This window comes from Salvelinus alpinus, chromosome 17 (genome assembly GCF_045679555.1).
Source record: "Salvelinus alpinus chromosome 17, SLU_Salpinus.1, whole genome shotgun sequence".
In the NCBI taxonomy this organism is placed as follows: Eukaryota; Metazoa; Chordata; class Actinopteri; order Salmoniformes; family Salmonidae; genus Salvelinus; species Salvelinus alpinus.
In genome coordinates, this window is record NC_092102.1 from 31536569 (window position 1) to 31555455 (window position 18887).

Below are 18887 nucleotides of genomic sequence, written 5' to 3' on the forward strand. Positions count from 1 at the left end.
TGACCAACGTTGTGTGTGTGTGTGTGTGTGCATATGAGTGTGTGGGTACGTGCCGGCCTGTCTGCTAGCGTGCGCATGTGTGTGCTTGTGCATGAGGGAGAGTGCGTGTTAGTGTGTGCAACATGGTACACACACATGGCTGTGAGTGTAAGTATGTGTATACAGATAGGGATAGTTTGAGTGGCTGCTATGATGCAGACTCTGATAAGACTGTTCCATGTGAAGCAACACAACGCTTAGCAGAAATGCTAAATACGCAGACCAACAAATAAGCTTGTACCACATAAGGGAACAAAAATGTCCTTAGTCATTTACAGTTCCATTTTGTGGTGTCTTCCTGTGTCGTCTTTGTCTCCACTGTTTCATTTGTCTGTGGTGGCCGGACACTGAGAAGATCCATGCCAACCTTTCCAATGTTTAGATCGGAATTACACAACTATTATGACAATTTTTCTGTGAGATTGTTACACACACACATATATATACAGACAGTCACACACACACAGAGAGGACAATGTGGTGACCTTCACGTTCCTAAAGAAGAACAAAGTACAGCATTTCTCACAAACCCTTTAATGGAGAGCCCTGAGCCAACAGAAACCAGGTTGTGTGTGTGTGTGTGTGTGTGTGTGTGTGTGTGTATGTGTGTGTGTGTGTGTGTGTGTGTGTGTGTGTGTGTGTGTGTGTGTGTGTGTGTGTGTGTGTGTGTGTGTGTGTGTGTGTGTGTGTGTGTGTGTGTGTGTGTGTGTGTGTGTGTGTGCGTTTGTGTGGTTAATTGATTCCAGCTGGGGAAAGAGAAGACATTGATGATTACAAAGAGAGAGCGAGGGAAAGAGAGAGAGCATTTTCTAATTGAGTGAGGCTTTCTTCCAAAATGTTTAATTTGGTTGTTTACAATAAAAAACTGAGAGAGTAGGAAGAAGTTTAGGTCTGTTTCGCTGGCTATGACACAAAAATACTCAAACATGAAAAACTGCAGTTTTAGGCTACACTACACACACAATACACTATAATGGCTATCCAAGTGGCATGTATTGAAATGTTATCCATAAGAAATATTTGGTTCTAAACGCAGGATCATTCTGGACAATTAGCCTTGAGGTTAGCAGCTATGATGCAGCTAAAGGTATTAGTCTGGCATAGTCTCTCCACCGAGCACATTTACCTGAACAACGGGTGTCTGATCTGGGTGTAGATCTGCAATCCCCTTTGTTCTGCTAAAGGAAATACAAACAAACAAATGATAATGACGTGCATCTGAGGAGCCCTACAGTGTGAGCAGGATCTACAGTCTGTGAAGGGTTTGGCCTGGAGACTCCTTGAATTGCCCTTGACCTCCCAGCGAGCAGTGAAGCTATTCCAGGATTTTTCTAAAGCTTTGCAATTATTACAGTGTTTAAAGACTTTTAAGAGTTGCATTGGGATTGCAATTTCACACATGGATCATGCAAACACACATACAGTGTACACACATGTGCGCGCACACACAGCATCTACCCACCAAGGCCTTTCAGAGAACACAGCCTTCCATTATTGTAAATGGAAACAATATGTGTACAGTCCCCTCAACCCACACAGAAACACACACACACTCATATGCGCACACACACACACACAGTCACATACACACACACACATTAAAAAGGCTACAGCGCTAGTGAGTGAAGAAGAGGTCTTATTTCCACACAGACCATGACAGATTAAAGGCCCAAACACATCCTGGTTCTAAATTTGTAATCCAGCCCAGGGAGACATGCTCTCAGCAGGGGGTTTGGATCAGTGACAGGTGGAGAGAGGCCAGTGATACATACAAGTGACAGGCAGACAACATACCCTGCATCCTAATTACACCACAATGTCATTACACTGTATGTGTTCGTTCATCATTATCTGTGGCTAACGATGCCAACAGAAACCCAGGGAGGTTAATGAGTTATCGGAGAAAGGGGAAATACTTGCACACAATCGTAAAGAAGTGATGGATGGCACTTTATTACTGTACAGCCCTGTACACACATGGATGATCACAGGGAGGATCTCACCATCGCTCAGCTCTGCTCATTCAATTTTACCACAGCAAGGAAAACACTGTGTGCATTGAGGGATATGCATGATGTGGGGGTCATTGAGAACACCTTTACATTATGCACATGCCCAGTACTCACCATATCGCACCATAGAGTTGTTACACAGATGTTGGTAGGCTACCATATTCTTCAGCAGTGATCTTTCCTACAGTGGCTTGATGAATAACATCAAGCATTGGCTTGATCAATAATAGACACTAGTCTAGAATAATAGACACTAGTCTAGTCATGAGTGACAGTCCAGTATAGTTCTGTCTCAATGAATGAAAAACAACACGTTGTAAACTATCTCTTATCTCTCTTTCACAGAAACCAAATGGGTTCCCTTTTCCTCTTCCTAAGTAACGTCCTTTGGTAAACAACTCTGTTTTTTACAAAATATGTGTATAGAGTATATAGAGTGTATATTTACACTGTGTACAAAACATTAAGAACACCTTCCTAATATTTAGTGCCCTCCCCCCTCAATTATTCGGGGCATGGACTCTACAAGGCGTCTAAAGTGTTCCACAGGGATGCTGGCCCATGTTGACTCCAATGCTTCCCACAGTTGTCAAGTTGGCTGGATGTCCTTTGGGTGGTGGACCATTCTTGATACACACGGGAAACTGTTGAGTGTGAAAAACCCAGCAGTGTTGCAATTCTTGACACAAACGATGTGCCTGGCACCTACCACCATACACCATTCAAAGGCTTTTAAATCTTTTGTCTTGCCCATTGACCCTCTGAATAGCACACATACACAATCTACCCCTTCATCTACACTGATTGAAATTGATTTAACAAGTTACATCAATAAGGGATCATAGATTTCACCTGGTCAGTCTGTGTCATGGAAAGAGCAATGTTTTGTACACTCAGTGTATAAAGCCTGTAATTCTGACATGAAGTCATTTCATGCACAATTACCTTGTGAAAATGTGAACCTGGACCAAGGCTGAGCATTCTCTCAGTGGGCAGTTATCAAATCCTGTTCCCTTCAATCAACATATAACGACTAATGTTCTACCATGAAGCCAAAAATTCTCCTGTGTCGCCTTATTGTTTTTCCTGGAATGATCGCCACATTATTCCTATCCCATATTTCCTCCCAATGGTCATAAACTGTTACACAACGGTTACAGTAGTACAGAATGCACCTAGCCTCAGCCTCCATACAGAACCCCCCACCCTTGGAAAAAGTACAAAGTGTCTCTTGTGTGGGAGCACAGAGACCTGAGTGATACTGTTTTATATTATCATGGGCCATGGTATTCTCTTTCTGGCAAACACTCACACACACCTGCACGCGCCATGAGCATGTGCACATACACGAGTATTCATGTAAGCACGTGCAAACACATACACACACGCATGTACACACACAAACACTCACGCAGACACAAATACACACACTGCCGGCCGGTCGAGGCGGTTAATTTAGCCCACTGACCTTCAGCTAGCCCCTGGGTCCTTGGCATGACGCACAAACAACCTACAGTAGGCCACACACACATACACACACACGTACATACACAAACACACAGATACACACTCCCACACACACACACCTGCACCCACACACACACTCACTGCCTCAACACACTGACAAACACACTATTACAAAACATTCAGAAATATAGTGACAACACAGTGACAAACACTGTTCCATCCAGTGACCACAACGTCTTTACATTTTTCTGAATTAAAATAAAATCTTTAAAAAAAATAAAAAATCTTCTTCTTTCTGATCTACATAACCTACTCAAAGTGAACGGAAATTCAAGTAACACTTTCAAGTATTGTGGTAGCAGCATCTTGTTATTTGTATGCTTGTCAACAGCAGGAGCAAAGACTATGTAAAAAGTGAGAGGATAAACCTCCTCAGTCTTCTGAAAGCCTAACCCTGGGATAGAGTTTTATTTTACAGTGGGACAATAACACCAATTTGAAAGTCAAATACACCAGAATGACTTTCCAAGAGGTGTTGAGTGTTCCTGAATGGTCCACTCTCAGTCATGACTTAAATCTGCTTGAAATCAGGGACAAGGTTTGAATATTGTTGTACAGCAATGATTACCAACCAAATGTACTGAGCTTGAGCAATTTTGACAAAAACAATGGATATATGTTGCCCGAAGAGTTGTGCAAGGTTGGTTAAACCTTATTCAAAATTATTCACAGCTATAATGGTTTCCAAAGGTGCTTCCACCAAGTTTTAACTCTGGTGTGTGAAGACAGACACACAATCAATACAACTTAATTTTTATGTATTTTTATTAATTCTGAACATTCTCTCTAATTTGTATTTTACTTTGAAAATGTGGAGTAGGTTGTGTAGATCGGTAGGAACTCCCTCAATTTAATATTTTGGGGGATTGAATTTTAAGGCATCAAAATGTGAAGACTGTGCAAGGGGTGTGTAGACTTTCCCTAGGGACTGCACATGCTGCCAAATCCACAAACATGCCCCTGAAAACAATGTCTTGTCAGACTTGAACCACATGGTTGGCTGCACTGATACAACAATAATATTGTAGCCCGTGCTGTAGGTCCAAGAGCAAGGCCCAGATACCACAAAGTCTCAGCTTGCAAAGACACACTCACTGCAGCCATAGAAACATTTAAACAAATGAATACAACACACTGCAGGCCAAGAAGCACATCCAACCCCAAAAAGTGGGCTAGTAAGCTACTGCCTATATGGGTCATCACCCAAATGTCTCGTCAACCGTGAGTGGAATGTAGGTCTACACTCAAGCCAAAGCAGAAAACTCAGTTAATTAACATAGCCGGACAACCAAAGGAATAGTGAAGGTCACAAATGATTTAGATAGTCGTGTCTGTGTTTGTTCATTGTCATGCCAAAGACGTCGCTTGACAACAATATAAGAGTTCCCTTCAGTTGTGTACACTATGGCACCCACATAATAGAACATATACTATATCTTTATGATGGACAGGAGCAGGCTGAGTTCCTACCTGTTTCCAGAGGAACACGTCTTCCTGGTTGAACTGCCAGGTGGTGACCAGGTGAATGGTGGAGAGCACACCTCCGCTCAGCACGGCTGCTCTCATCCTGACAGGCAGAAGCGTGTAGATGATGTAGATGAAGAAGACAGACCACCAGATGCCCTCAGATGCGCTGCGAGGCGCCACCATCAGCACCCCGAACACCTGCACCAGCAACAGCACCCCGATGACCAGGTAGCTCACCATCCACATGTAGTCCTGGTGGAAGCCGTTCCGGTTACACACAACCATGAGAGCCATGAACAAGGCCATGGCCACAGAGAGGGCCGAGGAGTAGGCCACGTCCGGGGTTGCGTGGACACAATGGAAGGTAAGCATCACGCCGCACACAATCACCAGCACCCCCATCAGCATGGTGAGGGAGCTCTGGTTGAGCCTGAAGAAGTAGCGCTGGTACAGACGCTCCAGTTTATGAGACTGGAACTTTTTGGACTGGAACACTTGCATCACCCGCAGCCAGCAGTCCGCCACCGTCACCTCACCTTCCCCATTGGGACCCTCATCCCCCCCCTTCCCGCCACCCCCACTACACCCCACCTTCCTCCCTTTCAGGTCCCCATCCTCAAAGCCCAGGTCGACAGATTTGAGCCCCACCCCTTCCCCGGCGGCGCCGCCCCGTTTGCCGTAGTGGTCCTCTTGCCAGATGCAGCGCACGCCGAAGTTGCCCCCCCCGCCTGCCGCCCCAGCCGGCCCTCCGCGGTGGTGGGGGTGGAGGGGGGCTCCAGAGGGGGGCTCCATGGCGTCCGGATCCCGCAGGCAGCTCATGTAACGCGGGTTGCAAAGGGATGAGCCTCCCTTCTGCTTGGACTTCTTGCCATTGCGCTCCCCCCACGAGGTCTTTCGGTCATCCACTCTGGCCACTAGGAAGCCACTAAACCAGGACATTCTGTGTAGGAGGAAAGGGGGAAAAGCACAGCGTAGGGGGTCGGGGGCAGTTCAAGTTTCAATAAACTTGGAAACATTCATAGATCCACCAACTTAAATTAGACATGCAACATAGTCTTTCTGGAAATGATTTAAGAAAAAAAAAGAACAACCTTCACATGTATTTCCTTAACCTCATGTCCAAAATAAAAACGGTTCACCTGTTATTCTAAGGTCACCTGTATGACTGTGGACATTACCTGTGTGGGTTCTGGTACATATCCCAGCCCTATCCTCTCCAGCCCTTCCACTCATTTATCCCAGCAGGCAGAGGTTTGAAGAAGTGAGGGGTTTCAGACGCAGTTCTGCAGGGGTGTGGGTAGGTGGGTGAACGTGACCGGGGAAGGTCCAGAGGCGTGTCAAACCAGCGTTTCGGATCGAGCAGGTGATGTGAAAGGCGGGGTTTAGGGAATCACTCTGTGATCCGGCCTATCTCCAGGGCTTCTGAGTCTTGGAGGAGAGACACAAAACACAGACAAATACAGGTGAAATTAGGAAGGAATTAGAAGTAAGAATTGTGTTAGCAAAAACCTCAGAAAACCACTTAACCATACATTTATGTCATGGGTCAGTGACAGCACCCAAAACAAAGTCATACATGAAAGTTGTACAATCATCATTCTAAGAATAGTCAGACAACAATACCATCATCATCACAAACAGAAGCGTCATGCCCATAGGGGGCACAGGGGCACATGCACCCTCAGATTTGTCCTGTAAAAAAATATAATATACTGTATATAAATAAAAGTCTTTCATTTTTTGTTGTTGTTTCTCTGTAATACTACTAGCCACCTAGCATTTTATGAAGCTGGCTTTAGCTAGCCAAGATAGGTTCCCAATCTCCCAACCTCATAATTAGCTACCAAGAAGCCATTTCAGGCTATCAATCAAATTATAGTAGCTAGCTTGTTTAACTATGTTAGATGGCATACCTGCTGGCAAGGTAGGTAGACTTTAGATAAAGCAAGCAATTACTAAATGCACTGATTAAGACTCACATTCTTTTCAATCTTCTACCCAGATTTTTGCAGAGATGCAGAGAAAAATATTTTGTTTCTTTAAAAGAATAACCACTAGTCAGGAGGATACAGACAGCTCAGGAGGTCAAATCAAATCAAAATCAAATCAAACTTTATTTGTCACATGCGCCGAATACAACAAGTATAAATGCTTACTTACAAGCCCTTAACCAACAGTACAGTTCAAGAAGAGTTAAGAAAATATTTACCAAATAAACTAGAGTAAAAAATTATAAAAAGTAACACAATAAAATAACAATAACGAGGCTATATACAGGGGGTACCGGTACCGATTCAATGTGCGGGGCTACTTGTTAGTCAAGGTAATTTGTACATGTAAGTACGGGTGAAGTGACTATGCATAGATGCTAAACAGCAAATAGTAGCAGCGTCGGGGTGTCAATGTAAATAGTCCGGTGGCCATTTGATTAATTCAGCAGTCTTATGGCTTGATATGCAGAAAAATAAACATATTTTTGACAGAGTTAAAAATAATGATTATGGCTATAGATTATAGGAAAAAGCTGCTTCAGGTATTTGAAAAATGCTAAATTCTCCAACTTCTAAGAAAGGGCCTAGCCCCCCTCCAGATCATCCCCCAGCCATCCTCACATACTTTTTGCCCCCTCAAATGTTTTTGTGTGTATGACGCCCCTTATCAGAAATTAAACATTTGTCAAGGTTTAGGCTATTCTTTCCTTGGTGGCTTAACTCATTAAATATGTAAAGAGGAAAGTGTGATAACAGGTGGTGGGTGTCAGAGCCTGTCATCACTTGAAGGAAACACGGATGACATGAAAATTATCACTGACTCATTCGCTCACTGATGAAGACAAGATCACTGGAAAATAATCAGATTGGGCAACCATCATGGACATGATGCCTGTATCACTACCCTCCTCCATCTGCCTCCAAATACAGATTAAGGGTCAGTTTGACTCTACCTCATGGTGTTAGAGTTGGGCATTGGGGAAGGAAAAGCTGGACCTAGATCTGTGGTTTAGTGGCAACTTTGATTCCAAGCAGCTAACACACCTCCATCAACGCAAATGACCCTTCAAATGTACATTTCCTGAATCAATTAGACAAAGGAGAGATTTCTCCTAATTTCTGTAAATTAAGGTAGGCTATATTTGGGCACAAGCGCAACAAATCTTGCGCTTTGTTGTACACTGAAAGAAATTCCACATTTTAGGCTTTTATAATGTATTCAAGATCTCGTGCATTATTTTACCAATGACTACTGGAACTGATTGATCATTTGTGCAGAGCTATAGGTTACCCATACATGATAATAATAAGACTAGTGCAACATATTCTATAGTCTATAGTAGCTTAGGCATATTTAAATGCTCATGAATGACATCATTATTTATTATTATATGGTGAAATACAATTATTACTATATGTCTAGACATATAGTAATAATTATATATTTTATTTAACCTTTATTTAACTAGGAAAGTCAGTTAAGAACAAATTCTTATTTACAATAACGGCCTACCCCTGGCAAACCCTAACCCGGACGACACTGGGCCAATTGTGCACCGCCCTATGGGACTCCCAATCACGGCTGGTTGTGATACAGCCTGGAATCGAACCAGGGTCTGTAGTGACGCATCTAGCACTAAGATGCAGTGCCTTAGACCGCTGCGCCACTCGGGAGCCCAATGTATAACCATATAATAACTATAATAACTAAGAAAACATTGCCTTGTCATAAAAATCTAAAGAATAGGTATAATGATCACCATCACGACATTACAGTATCAAAGCTGATGCAGCCTCATAAATCCCAGTATTCCCTAAACTTCTAGGCTCATCAACTGAGCGTACCAGGGACAGGCCTCAAAACGACCTGAGCTCTTGAATGTGCAGAACGGCTTAAATCAACGCAACGCTGATGTGCTGTCGCCTCTCGTTCCATATTTTTTTCATTGGGAACACGAGAAGCCGCTCATGTCGGTAGGCATGTTGTGTTGTTGAAGCAAAAAATTGATTTTCCTCGCTATGGCTATCGTATGCCTTCTCTGGCACGTATCCGTCCAGGCTGCTGGTCGTGGCTTCTGGTTGATCAAGAGAGGTTCAAGGAGAATAGCCTTCAGTCAAAGTGGAAGCTACACCCCTCCGGCTCCGAACAGTCCCTTCTCTCCCGTGCACAAGGTCGACCAGTGTGGTGGTCCTATTACAAATGTCGGGATGTTGCCAATCGTTACGGCGTTCAACAGCTACAATTATCTCTTGGTTTGTATGACTGTGGCTGTAGACATCCTGCCTGAATCCTTTCCTTCCTACCTCGCTATCGCTTGTAGAATAGAATGCTGGGGACTATTCCTCCGGGACGTTTGCACGACATTTCGACCGGACAGCAGCATGCTGGCGTTACATAATGCAAACAGTGTGTGCATACCCAGCTAGCACATTTGGTTCTTTGGAAGTTGTGGGAACGTACGTTTTTGGTTTCCCATTGGTTCTGTGAACGAAGCCATCCGTTTCCTGACAGGTAAAACTGAACATTTTGCCTGTTCTGGGAATGTTAATTTGTAGGTTGCAGTGAGGTTCTAAGAACGTTTTACTATGGTTCCTGTAAAAAAATTCTGGAATTTTTATTAACGTTCTGAGAACGGAAATTCTAGGTTATTTGAAGGTAATTAAATAACGTTCTGAGAACATGTTTCAATAAAGCTTTTTCATAATACTGCTAGTTTAGTTTGGGTTAACTGTTTTGAACTCCAAGCCCAGATAGGACACACAGGAATTTATTTGCTTAGGCATTAATCATGCAAACACATTTAATTATTTTTATTTTATTTTTTTACCCTTTTTCTCACCAATTGGTAGTTACAGTCTTGTCCCATCGCTGCAACTCCCGTATAGAAGGGAAAGGCGAAAGTCGAGAGCCGTGCATCATTCAAAACACGACCCCACCAAGCCGCACTTCTTCTTGACACAATGCCTGCTTAACCCGGACTAGGGTTGCACATTTTGGGGAATATTCAGAGGTGGGAATTAACGGGAATATATGGAAATTAACGAGAATATATGGGAATTAATGGAAATATGCTAATTAATATTAATACCATTTAAATGTAGATGTTTTTTGCATTGGATATATTTACCATATCATATGGAGACAGAAACATAAACATTTTACCTTATCATAAGTAGACATAATTGCAAATGATTAATTCCTTCCAATATACATTTTTTTAAACTATTTATTTACGGATTGAACTTTAATTAAATGAGTTGACTCTTCACATGGGATGATTTCACTAAACAACAAAAGAAAGGGAATATTGAATGATCCCCAATGATCCATCGCATCTCCCAAAAACATTTTCAACATACATCTGTAAAATGATAGTCTAGAAACTAAAGCTTTGGTTGTCTTCCTCTCAGGCTTCCATGTCTTCTCCCTGGACCTCCTCAAAGTCCACCTCTTGAACATCAGACTTTGAGGCCTCATCTTCACTGTCACTTTCCAACCTTGTTGAGAATGGCTCGTCAGGCTCAAAAAGCCTCAAATTTGCCCAGATGGCCACCAATTTTTCAACCCTTGTATTGGTCAGCCTGTTGTGTGCTTTGGTATGTGTGTGTTCCCAAACAAGGACCAGTTGTGCTCTGAGGTGGCTGATGTTGGTGGGATTTGGAGGATGATGGAGGCAACAGGGGAAAGAGCCTCAGATCCACAAAGCCCCTTCCACCAGGTGGCTGATGAGATACAGTATGTTGGCACGACTGCCATATTGCATCTCCATCCCAAAACCATTGCTTGGAAGTGTACTCGCCAGACTGCCAAGAACCCTGCCCTCATCCAGGCCAAGGTGACGAGACACAGTAGTGATGACACCGTAGGCATTGTTGATCTCTGCACAAGACAGGATGCTCTTGCCAGCATACTTGGGGTCCAACAGAAGTCTTCACGCTTTTTGATGTATTTCAGAACTGCAGTTTCCTCTGCTTGGAGCAACAGTGAAGTGGGCAGGGCAGTAAGGATTTCTTCTCTTACATCTGCAAGCGGAGTCTGAACATCAGACAGGATGGCATTGTCTTCCTCAATCCGTGCAATGACTACTGCTATAGGTTTCATGAGTTTCAGGCTGCTTACCACTCTCTCCCAAAATACATCATCCAGGAGGATCCTCTTGATGGGGCTGTCCATATCGGCAGACTGTGATATGGCCATTTCTTGGAGAGACTCCTTCCCCTCCAAGAGACTGTTAAACATGATGACAACACCACCCCAACGGGTGTTGCTGGGCAGCTTCAATGTGGTGCTCTTATTCTTCTCACTTTGCTTGGTGAGGTAGATTGCTGCTATAACTTGATGACCCTTCACATACCTAACCATTTCCTTGGCTCTCTTGTAGAGTGTATCCATTGTTTTCAGTGCCATGATGTCCTTGAGGAGCAGATTCAATGCATGAGCAGCACAGCCAAAGGGTGTGATGTGAGGGTAGGACTCCTCCACTTTAGACCAAGCAGCCTTCATGTTCGCAGCATTGTCTGTCACCGGTGCAAATACCTTCTGTGGTCCAAGGTCATTGATGACTGCCTTCACCTCATCTCCAATGTAGAAACCGGTGTGTCTGTAGTCCCTTGTGTCTATGCTCTTGTAGAATACTGGTTGAGGGGTGGAGATGATGTAGTTAATTCTTCCGTGCCCACAAACATTTGACCACCCATCAGAGATGATTGCAATACAGTCTGCTTTCTCTATGATTTGCTTGACCTTCACTTGAACTCTGTATCCAGCAAATGAGTAGATAAAGCATGTCTGGTTGGAGGGATGTATGCTGGGCGAAGAACATTCAGAAATCTCTTCCAATACACATTACCTGTGAGCATCAGAGGTGAACCAGTTGCATACACAGCTCGAGCAAGACATTCATCAGCATTTCTCTGACTACGTTCCTCCATTGAGTCAAAAAAACTTCTGATTCCAGGAGGACCATGAGCTGTTGCTATCGATAAGGTGTCTGATTCATCATTTTCATATCGAATAGAAGTAGAGGGACTTGTGTCAGAGGTTGCTTGTTGTGAGCACTGAAGGCACTTCATGCACTTGGCCAGATGATTCTGCATCTTTGTTGCATTCTTCACATATGATTTGGCACAGTATTTGCAAATGTACACAGCTTTTCCTTCTACATTAGCTGAAGTGAAATGTCTCCACACATCAGATAGTGCCAGTGGTATTTTCCTGTAAAGATTAGGGGGAATTAAAAAAAAAAAATCCCTAATACAATTCCATGTAGAGATAAATAGTTAAGCAGTTAGATTAAACAACTCCTTTGTAGAATACATGTTATAAAATGAAACATGTATGGAAACAGATGAATTAACACTCCTTAGTTAGCAGGCTCAAGCAAGCTAAAACACACATAGTAGCAAAAACTAGCTAGCAGAAATTGTTAACAAGTTAGAAATGATTTAAGCACACTTTGCTGTAGGCTACTATTTACTAGTTAATAAAAAATAATGTTTGTCATTTAACATATACAGTTGAAGTCGGAAGTTTACATACACTTAGGTTGGAGTCATTAAAACTCGTTTTTCAACCACTCCACAAATTTCTTGTTAACAAACTATAGTTTTGGCAAGTCGGTTAGGACATCTTGTTTGTGCATGACAGAAGTAATTTTTCCAACAATTGTTTACAGATTATTTCACTTATAATTCACTGTATCACAATTTCAGTGGGTCAGAAGGTTACATACACTAAGTTGACTGCGCCTTTAAACAGCTTGGAAAATTCCAGAAAATTATGTCATGGCTTTAGAAGCTTCTGATAGGCTAATTTCCATAATTTGAGTCAATTGGAGGTGTACCTGTGGATGTATTTCAAGGCCTACCTTCAAACTCAGTGCCTCTTTGCTTGACATCATGGGAAAATCAAAAGAAATCAGCCAAGACCTCAGAAAAATTGTAGACCTCCACAAGTCTGGTTCATCCTTGGCAGCAATTTCCAAACGCCTGAAGGTACCACGTTCATCTGTACAAACAATAGCACGCAAGTGTAAACACCAAGGGACCACGCAGCCGTCATACTGCTCAGGAAGGAGACACGTTCTGTCTCCTAGAGATGAACGTACTTTGGTGCGAAAAGTGCACATCAATCCCAGAACAACAGCAAAGGACCTTGTGAAGATGCTGGAGGAAACCGGTACAAAAGTATCTATATCCACAGTAAAACGAGTCCTACATTGACATAACCTGAAAGGCCGCTCAGCAAGGAAGAAGCCACTTCTCCAAAACCGCCATAAAAAAGCCAGACTACGGTTTGCAACTGCACATGTGGACAAAGACCGTACTTTTTGGAGAAATGTCCTCTGGTCTGATGAAACAAAAATAGAACTGTTTGGCCATAATGACCATCATTACGTTTGGAGGAAAAGGGGGGGCTTGCAAGCCGAAGAACATCATCCCAACCGTGAAGCACGGGGGTGGCAGCATCATGTTATGGTGGTGCTTTGCTGCAGGAGGCTCTGGTGCACTTCATGAGGCAGGAAAATTATGTGGATATATTGAAGCAACATCTCAAGACATCAGTCAGGAAGTTAAATCTTGGTCGCAAATGGGTCTTCCAAATGGACAATGACCCCAAGCATACCATCACAAAGCCCTGACCTCAATCCTATAGAACATTTGTGGGCAGAACTGAAAAAGCGTGTGCGAGCAAGGAAGCCTACAAACCTGACTCAATTACACCAGCTCTGTCAGGAGAAATGGGCCAAAATGTACCCAACCTATTATTGGAAGCTTGTGGAAGGCTATCCAAAATGTTTGACCCAAGTTAAACAATTTAAAGGCAATGCTATCAAATACTAATTGAGTGTATGTAAACTGCTGACCCACTGGGAATGTGATGAAAGAAATAAAAGCTGAAATAAATCATTCTCTCTACAATTATTCTGACATTTCACATTATTAAAATAAAGTGGTGATCCTAACTGGCCTAAAACAGGGAATTTTTACTGGGATTAAATGTCAGGAATTGTGAAAAACTGAGTTTAAATGTATTTGGCTAAGGTGTATGTAAATTTCCAACTTCAACTGTATTCACCCCACCCAGTATTGTAATCAAAACTTACCAGAAAGCATGTAGTCCTTGGCTCATTGGCTCAGACAGTGTAATAATGTGGGCTCAATAGCATCTCATTAGTGTGCAAGATCTTGAGAATCAGCTGTACATGTGATGGAAGAATGCACTGTGCATGCAGAGGCTTGCAATTCCATTGAATTGGGGATAGTTTAACCAAAATATGCCACAAGACCTAGAATTGCCTTATGTGTATCCCACAAAAGAGGTTCACTGATATAAGCTAACTTTTTTGATGAATTTAAGCAAAAGTCCTCAAATTCCAGGGCTTAACTTGCCATGGAAGATTTCTGGAGAAATTATGGAAGTTTCCCGGAAAGTTTTCAACCCTTTGTAACCCTAACCCGGACCAATGTGTCGGAGAAAAGACGGTACACCTAGCGACCATGTCAGCGTGCATTCCGCTGGGACAATTGTGCGCCGCCTCGTGGGTCTAGCGGTCGCAGCTGGCTGCGACACAGCCTGGGATCGAACCAGGATCTGTAATGACACAGCTAGTGCCTTAGACCGCTGTGCCACTCGGGAGGCACCCGAACACATTTATTTTTTATTGTGGCACAACGTCAGTGAGATTTAAACCTATGATCTTCTGTTCTATATCCATGAAATTAGTGTACTCCACCACCTGGATGGAGCTAGCATGCCATGTTTTTTTTAACTTATGCAAAGCTATTCATTTTAGTCTATTCAAACATTTCAAAGGAAAAAGAGTCATTAAGATCAGGTGTGGCCAAATAGTGGACACACCTGAACACCCTTAACAAGATAGATAATAGAGAGAGTTTTGTTGATGCTGAGAATGGAATGTATATGTTTTCAAATAACATTCTTAGTAGGGGTGTGCCGACATGGCCATACTCATATTTGTAATCGTATCCATAAATTGACAGTTGATAGTCGGATCGGATCAGTTGATACACGTGATCGTAATTTTTTTTAGGTGTTAATATGCCTAAATATATTTTGGCAAAATATCTCCCTGCACATTCTCACTACAAAAAATGATGCAGATTAGGAGCAGTGTGCGGAGGGGTGAGTGTGTCTGTGTGTGTCTGTGTACTCAACTTGCAGCGGACAGTCAGGTTTGCTGTCACTCAGTCAGAATGCACATTAGCGTTTCATCTTTTTTCCATACCATTGTTCCACTTGTTAGATATTATGCACATTGATAGCTTGATAGCAAACGTCCTCACTATGTGATTTATCATAGTAGCAGGTGTAACAGTATAACTTTAAACCGTCCCCTCGCCCCGACACGGGCGCGAACCAGGGACCCTCTGCACACATCAACAACGGTCGCCCACGAAGCATCGTTACCCATCGCTCCACAAAGGCCACGGCTCTTGCAGAGCAAGGGGCAACACTACATCAAGGTTTCAGAGCAAGTGACGTAACTGATTGAAACGCTACTAGCGCGTACCCGCTAACTAGCTAGCCATTTCACATCCGTTACACTCACCCCCCTTTCAACCTCCTCCTTTTCCGCAGCAACCACTGATCCGGGTCAACAACATCAATGTAACAGTATAACTTTAAACCGTCCCCTCGCCCCGACACGGGCGCGAACCAGGGACCCTCTGCACACATCAACAACGGTCGCCCACGAAGCATCGTTACCCATCGCTCCACAAAGGCCACGGCTCTTGCAGAGCAAGGGGCAACACTACATCAAGGTTTCAGAGCAAGTGACGTAACTGATTGAAACGCTACTAGCGCGTACCCGCTAACTAGCTAGCCATTTCACATCCGTTACACAGGCAGCAGCAATCTAAATGATCAGACTGAAAACTTGCAAGGGAAAGCGATTGGATGAAATTATGAAGCGAGTGGCCGGAGAATTACAGCTTCACTCGATCCAATCAGAGCAGCAGGATCAACGTACAGCCTGCCCTTCTCTTTACAGACAGGCAAACTATCCAGTTGAGTTATTTAGACCACACACATGACTGACTCAAAGACAGTTCAGTATGGTTTAGAAACTATGTGACTGACTGACTGACATGAGAATGATGCTTGCTGGCACCCGAAAATAAAAATAAATTCTGATCACGGATAGTAAATACTCGGATCATAATCGTATCCAGAAAATATCCCATATCCGTTACGATACCAATTTTGTCCGACTACTCAGCACACCCCTAATTCTTAGAACGTTACAACATTTTGTCTTGTGGTTTTTATGGAAAGTTTTCTTAACATTCTCGGAACAATGTGAGAACATGACTTTAAATAGAACCATGAGGAAACCTGTAGGAAACATTTTGCTGAAGTACTGAAATTCCCCCAGAAGAACGTTGTTTCTTAACGTTCTCTTAACAATGTGAGATCATGACTTTAAATAGAACCATGAGGAAATCTGTAGGAAATGTTATGCTGAAATACTGAAATTCCCAGAGAAAACTTGTTTCTTAACATTCTCTGAACTATTTGAGAACATTCCCAATCTCAAACCAGTTGGAGAACGTTCTTAGAACCATGTTTGAACTTTTAGGAAACATTCTGTTAAATTAATGAAATGCCAAGAAAATATCTTTTTTTTTTGTCAAGTTCCTTAAATGTGCTTACAATGTTCCAAAGCCAAGCAACTATACTGCACTATTACCAGAAAGTTGTGGGAATGTAGTATGCAAAATAACCATAGGATAACCACGCTCTCACCAAGCTCTAAGAAACATATGGTTCTCTGAACGTTATGTGCTAGCTGGGTAGAGACTGGCATCCGTTCGTAATTGTTAATAATCAGATCCTTATTTTAGTTTTTAGAGGACAGCTCCTATTTCTATTACCCTATAGTCTACTGTGTTGTGTGGGGAGCGCATCAAAGTAAAAACATATTTGATAATCGCATCATCAGACATATTGCCTGTTATAGGCTATTTATTATTGTAGCCTGGTGTAATTAATGTCAGCATAGGCATACGGTTTTATTAATGGAATATAGGCCTAACAAGAGTGTAGCCTAATAACATAGGCTAATGGTAAGAATGTATCCAAGGTCTACGAGAGGCTAACGTAACATTCCATGCGAAGGCCGTGGGGCTATCATCAGCCGCATTCACAGCTCACACACTCGTTACATAACTCTGTTCAGTGTAACCTATGTGACAACCATAGCGGAGATCACAGCTATGACCATTTTGATGCTGTGTTACGGTGTGCGGCAACTTGTAGTCTACAATGTTGCATGTCACACCCGCCCGCTAAGTAGCCTATGTGTCTTGTTATTCAACCAGCGAGGGGGAATACATTCTAGCATGGCTCAGGCCCTGACTAACAAACGCCACGAGTCAATAAACACACGACAGACATTACAAACGAGCGGTGGACTATTCCACATTCCAACGCATCACTTCGCCGTATTTACTTTTTGTAGGGCTGGCTCATCAGCAGTTTTTTTTACTTCCCGTTATGATGACCTAGCCTATATTTAATTTAAAATAACTCATACATGGAAAAAAACAGACGCTTTGCGGTTGGAAATTCATTTTAGACGTGAAGATCCCTGCAGCTGCGACCTTTGAGATAGCAGCTATGACTGCAATGCCTAGATGGCAGCAGTAATTTTAGTGTGCTTCTCTAACCTGCAAACTAATTTATGTGAAACTCAAGGATATTATAGCCTATAGCGTTAAATGCCAGTTTTTTTTATATCCGTGTTATATAGGGCTAATTACATATTTGAGCCATAAGAAACACGGATCGATTACTGAGACACTATGATAAACACAGACTCAGGCGCACAACCCCTATAATAATATAATAACATTCCGCCGACTGCTTTGAATTACGCACTGATAGAATAGCAATAATGTCGTTTTCTCAAATTAGATGGGTGTAAAATAGAATACGGTTTGGCCTGCCCTAGATAGCATACGACTAAAGAAGCCTACATCAAACATGCACACTATGACGGAACACACTGGAACGAGGAATAACTCACCATGATCATCCTTCTCGCTTCTTTCCGTCCAAACTAGCCCGCACGAGCCAAGCCAATACTGGGAAGGATAGGACGAATTGAAGTCCCCGGTACTGTTGACGGTTTCAATAGTCAGAGAGGGGGACCAGTGGTGACAAACAGACATAAACACACAATATCCTCCTGTCGTTTTCTCTCTCTCTCCACTCCCTTGCTTCTCCCCCTCTCTCCCCAGCTCCGACGCGCCACCGCTCACAGGCTCCAATTCTGTCTCCCTCTCAGCATCTCTGCACTCCCTCTAGAGGTGCAACTCTGTATGAGACGCTGCTGAGAGGTATACCACAAAGCATGATCCATGAGTTTGCCAGATTTTCTCGTTAATTAAGAAAGCTAAACATAGATATGTGTTTTTGTTTGTTGAATCAACTAGACCACGTTTCCCCAACTGACAATTTCAACCGCGGGCGATTTTATTTGGCCCACCAAGTTTTCAGAGCAAAAAAAATATTGTTCGAAAAAAAATCGTTATTGTTGGACATAACATACTTCAAAACCACCAGCATATCAGCTCCAAGTGATTTTAATTTAGGAAATCTGTTCCAAAGTATTCCCACACATAATAGAGAGACATATGTGATCGTATACACATGTAAGCAAAGTTTGATATTATCATGTTTAAGTCAAATATTATATTTGTTAGGGCTTCTTGCGTCAATTTGCAGTGTCAAATTATTTGTCATTGTCTTCCGGCCCCCTGACCGTCCACTCAGGAAAAAATCGGCCCACGACTGAACCTAGTTGATGATCCCTGAATTAGA

General features: G+C 42.8%; 1 protein-coding gene across 3 annotated transcripts in view; it reads right to left on the reverse strand.

Moving 5' to 3' along the window:
• LOC139542758 (adenylate cyclase type 6-like) overlaps positions 1-18327 on the reverse strand; it is a 57360-nt gene extending 39033 nt beyond the window's left edge. Inside the window, exons 1-3 of one of the 3 annotated variants that reach the window (XM_071348562.1) lie at positions 18091-18327; positions 6224-6473; positions 5049-5985 (exon numbers count right to left, since the gene is read on the reverse strand). In XM_071348562.1, the coding sequence (XP_071204663.1) occupies positions 5049-5985; positions 6224-6243 (957 nt within the window). In that variant the 5' untranslated portion in view covers positions 6244-6473; positions 18091-18327. The other 2 variants (XM_071348564.1, XM_071348563.1) reach the window with 2 other exon arrangements.
• Between the last annotated feature and the right edge of the window lie 560 nt (positions 18328-18887).